Source organism: Arachis ipaensis, chromosome B05 (genome assembly GCF_000816755.2).
Source record: "Arachis ipaensis cultivar K30076 chromosome B05, Araip1.1, whole genome shotgun sequence".
Classification (NCBI taxonomy): domain Eukaryota; kingdom Viridiplantae; phylum Streptophyta; class Magnoliopsida; order Fabales; family Fabaceae; genus Arachis; species Arachis ipaensis.
In genome coordinates, this window is record NC_029789.2 from 27,023,075 (window position 1) to 27,028,363 (window position 5,289).

Below are 5,289 nucleotides of genomic sequence, written 5' to 3' on the forward strand. Positions count from 1 at the left end.
GTGATGTGTATGCATATGTGTGATGATAGTACCATCAAATCTTTCTTATGAATCAAAGAAGGGTGACTTCAGTGTTTTAGTTTGTTGTTCTGGAAGAGTGATGAAATCTTGTTCTTGTTGTTCTGGTTTCAGAGGTTATGAAGGTCTTGAAAGCAAAGAAGAATCCAAAGAGCAGAAAGCAACAGGTTGAGGCAGTTGAGAAGACGCTGGAAGAAAAGAAGATTTCAGCTACTGAAACAGGAGGGGAGTCTGAGACAGGAAATACATATCAGGTATATATGAGTGTATTTTATTGTCAATATTACTTTTCTTTCCTCTTTCTTTTTTTTCCCTTTTGGTTTTAGTACTACTATTCCATGAAAAATATTCTGGTAGCAAGTTTTAATTAATCCTTTCCAAAAGATGAATCCATTGAAGAATTTGATCTACAACTTCACATGGTCTTATGACCATAAGTGCAGATTCTCTCTCGGGTGGATTCATCTTTTTGAAAAGAAATAGGTACTCATAGAATCATGGCATTAGAAACAAAGATTACTCAGCAAAGAAAATAAGTCATCATAACCAAATCAAATATAATCCACAGTAGTCTTTGAACAATAGTTTACTGGGAATTGAATTTAAACTTTGATCTTCTTTTCATAAGTTTGGATAGTCATGAGTAATCATCAATTAGTATTGATGTGTTATTGCATAATGAAATCCAGGCAATGAGAGCAGAGAGACATAGGCCTCGGACGGCGGCATCGGTAAATCCAGCAGCACTAAGGTCAAAATCATGGCGCCCCTCTTTACAAAGCATCTCAGAATCCGCAAGTTGATTGGGGCTATGTTGTGACATGCATAATGTTTCACAGAATAGAACATAATTCAACTGCCTCTTTGATCTTGCAAGTTTTCCATTTGGATGATTGATAGTAAATGAGCATGGAATTTCAACCAAAACTTGAAGCAGGATTTCTATTGCATCACCAATCACACCCTAAGGCCTCAACGGCAAAGGCATGTTTCAGTGATAGCGTATTTGTATAGCACTGAGAAGAGAAGCAAGGGAAAAGGGAAAAAAAAATTGAAAAAGTAAAGAAAAGAAAAAGGAGCAATGATGTATAAATCTATTAGAAGTGAGTAAAAGAAAAGAAAAAGGAGCAATGATGTATAAATCTATTAGAAGTGAGTTTTGTTATTGATATAGTTACAGCATCCAGTCATCCACATCTTCCTTTTTGTTATGATTTAATAAGCAAGTTATACCTATAACTTGAATCAACCTTGTAAAAAGGAAAAATTAGAAGACTATAAGTGTAAATCCCTGTAGTTTTGAGTTCCAAACTTCCCAGCTAATCAACATAAATTTATGATCAAAATACTCACACCCTTGAAGACAGGTATTCTTGGTAATTACCTCTTCCTCAGAGGAACCAACATAACTATGAATAGCTTATCACAATGTCCCAGGACCTTCACACTCCTTGTGCAATAATTCACTAAATTCCTGTTTTTTTAACCAAGACTGGTTAAAAGTTAAAATATAATAACTCTATGCTGAAGATCAAATTTAAATATTCCATTCTTGGCTTCATTGCAGAAGAAGAATCAAACAACAGTTGCATGTCAAAACACTGTTAGCTTTGAGCCAAACATGTCAGAAAATTTAAAATAGTTTTATAAGTTGTCTAAAAAAATGTGCTTACTTTGTAGTACAATTTTTATATTTTATACATGTTGGGATCAGTTATTGTACCAGCTGATATGAGGTCTGCCATCCGATTGAAAAGAAAGTAAAATAAGTTCCTTATTTCAGAAGCAAACATTTATCTGATTATGGAAAGCTTAAATTAGGAAAAGGTTTCTATAATTTAAGGGGTTTCGTGCACAAGCTTAGATTCTCCAGTTGGTATTCGATATTAGATATATATCATCAGAATACTTCTTAATTCTTTCTCTGTCCCTGCATGACAAGAACATGATGACACATAAAACTGACTGTTAATCAATTATGCAGTGGGGAACTAATACAAATAAGTGTCTATTGTTACCTAATTGAATCTCTAATATGTAGAATCTCAATTTGGCCCTGAAATTTGAAGCCGAACTCAAATTAATCTCTAAAATTTCAATTGACCCAAATTGAATCCCCAAATTTACAATGGTAACTTGCATGAGCTCCTAAACTCATTCTCGTTAACGTGTACTAATTTGACATATTAACTTGTCACACTGAATAACACAAAACATCTTTTCATATTGGCGCCTACTCTTCAATGAAATGACATCGTTTTACACGAAACACATCTCTTTCCCACTAGTGATGATTATAAAATGAGATGTTTTTTAAACCCATTTGTGTGAAATGACGTCATTTCGTTGAAGATTAAGTGCCAATATAAAACGATGTCATTTTGTTTTATCCAGCATGGTAAGTTAATGTGTCAAATCAACACGCCATTAATAGAGATGAGTTCAACGTGAGTTATGATTGTAAATTTAGGAGTTCAATTTGAATCAATTGAAATTTTATAGGTCAATTTGAATCCAACCTTAAATTTCAAGGGCCAAATTGAATATTAACTCCTAATATGTATGTCCTAGCAAAATTCTAACCATGATTATATTAAAAAAAGCTGATGTCCATTCAATTTTAGTTGATATTCTGAGGGAATGAGAATGACTTAATGCACCAAGTTGTGCATGATAAACCAAGATAATCCAATGGTATAAAATGGTATAGATCTATTATCTATACCGTTGGATGATCTTAAATCTTAATGCTTAACTTGGTGTATGTATCATAGCATTTTAGGTTGTCCTCTAACTAAATTGTATTATCATAGCATTTTAGGTTGTCCTCTAACTAAATTGTAATTATCCTCAACCACGATTTACTTGCAAAAAATAGGAATATGACAGAAATTCCAGCCAGATCCATCAAGATCTGCAGGGACCTGACTTCATAGCTATTGAGAACTAGCATGGGCCTACTCCATCAATAACCAACTAGGAAGAACATGCTAATGTGAAACAACATGCAAAATGAACTCTAAATCATCTTTTTAATACCATTAATAGATGTCACCATTAATTTTCTTAGATGGACTTACTATTTTCTGATCCTCTTGCCAGTTGCCAACTGTATTTTAAAAAAAAGAAAAGAAAAAAAGAAAAGAAATAAGTCCATGTAACTTAATTCACAATTTTCCAAATTCGAATTTTGAATTATCAACATAACTAGCACTTTCATCCTCCCCATCATCCAAAGAAACTGTATAGACACATGAATAGTTCCAGATCAGACTGCCTTAACAGATTGAGGTCCACAATAATCAAACAGGCAAACCTAACTAGGATTTTTTTTTTCTTGCAATCATTGACCGGAAATCCAGTAATAATAACATTCTGCCAACTTAGGACCACAGATCAAATCTACAATAAATTCTCAATGACTCCGAAAGGGATAAGAAAAGGTACACATAACATAAAGGCACGTGCAATTGGGGCCATGTTGTGACATATCATATCAGTAAACATTTGTGATATCCTTATTAAATATTACAAGATTTCCTCAAGGAAAAGAATGTTGGCCACAAACATTAATGAACAAACTCCTTTATATGTACGAATTCTGGCCACAAAAATTATGATATGGGAATGTTCTTAGTGAAGGTGTGGAAATCAAACAATGGTATTAAATGCAGTACCTTCGACTTGGTTTTAAAATTATTTGTGATGACCGATAAGTGATTAAATTCCCATTTCCCAAGCCCCTGTGCCCCCAGTCCCTCTCCTCCTATAAACATCTCTCCATACTGAAAGTTGAAGTAATCTAATGTGTGTTTGATATGAAACAATATTAGGCCAAGTTTAACAGGTCAACAATCAAATTCACAAGAAAGAAAGACATATCTTCGTTCAAGCATTTTCACAAGCACGTGGCGCCAATGGGACACCCACATTGACCACCTTCACAACAAACGTATGAACTAAGTGAACCAAAGGAAACCATGACATCGAAAAGCATCTTTTAACCGAACTCTGAACCATATAACCATGGAACATTGTCATGCGTAACTAACATATGAAATTTCAGATAGAATAATGAAAAGGGAAAGAAATCCTTAAAAGCCTTGGCTTTCTAATAAAGTTTGGTTGTTTAGTGGGGAGAACGCATTCACCTGAGAGCACTAAGGTCTACGACGACTGGTTCTGATGGGGCATTGAAGGTGTTTGTAGAAATGTGTCTGACGCGAAGAAAGGGACAGTGGCAACATAGGCGCAGGATAAGAGTGTCCGAGGTAGGTGTGTTGGTAATAAGAAAAAAACGGTTAGGTAGTTTGGCGGGAAATACCGGTACGAGGAAGATTAAAGGATAATCTAATGCTTTATATTTTAGGCACATTCTCAAGTCTCATCAAAGTTAGTGGGAGCTATAAACAAGGTTAACAAGCAAGTATTTAAAGTATAGCTTAAACAAAGTCAATGAATTTACTACTCTTATATTTATCTATCAAGTTTAAATTTGAGACCCTAGATTTGTGTTCATACAAGAATATATAAAGTCACTACAAATACAAGAATATATATTTTTTATATTTCTATCCAATTTAACAATATTCTAAAACACTATTTATTAAGCTTGAGACAAGTTAATTCGAAGACAATCATGATTAAATTAAGTACAGCAATTAAAGTAACTAGTACAAATTAAATTGGTTTTCTAAAAGAGGAATATTAGAGAGCCATCAAAATTTATTATATTTTTAGTTATCAATTAGTTATCAGTATTTAAAAATATGAAATAAAGTATGTTGTTAAATTTTTAAACTAAAAGAACTAGACTAAAAAAATTGAATTAATGATTACATAATAACTAAAACAAATACATTCTAATGGTTTTTTAATATTTCTCTTCCTAAGATGTGATTTTGGTGACAACTTTAAAAACTTAAGACTCTTGTAACAAAAACTTAGAAAAAACTAAAAAAAAAAAAAATTAAGATACTATGATGAGAATATCTTGACAGTGTTATAAAATAGTTATTATTATGGATATTTTATCATAGAGTATTATCATACATAATAGAGAGTATGAGATATTATCAATTATAAATGTTCCATGTATCGAACATTATCAATTAAAGGGATATTAGTTTTCATGTGTTTCCACTAATTAGTGAGTTACATAAATAACACTCTACTATTATTTAATTCAAAATCTACTTATCTACTTATTTATTTATCTATTTAATATACTAAAATTGAATTTTCTCCTAATTAATAAAAGAGAAGTATCAA

The 5,289-nt window shown here is 32.4% G+C and overlaps 1 protein-coding gene across 1 annotated transcript in view; it reads left to right on the plus strand.

The window, feature by feature from the left end:
- LOC107643506 overlaps positions 1 to 1,254 on the plus strand; it is a 2,366-nt gene extending 1,112 nt beyond the window's left edge. Inside the window, exons 2-3 of the mRNA XM_016347174.2 lie at positions 131 to 272; positions 708 to 1,254. Coding sequence (XP_016202660.1) covers positions 131 to 272; positions 708 to 821 — 256 coding nt within the window. The 3' untranslated portion in view covers positions 822 to 1,254. The remainder of the gene's footprint in view (positions 1 to 130; positions 273 to 707) is intronic.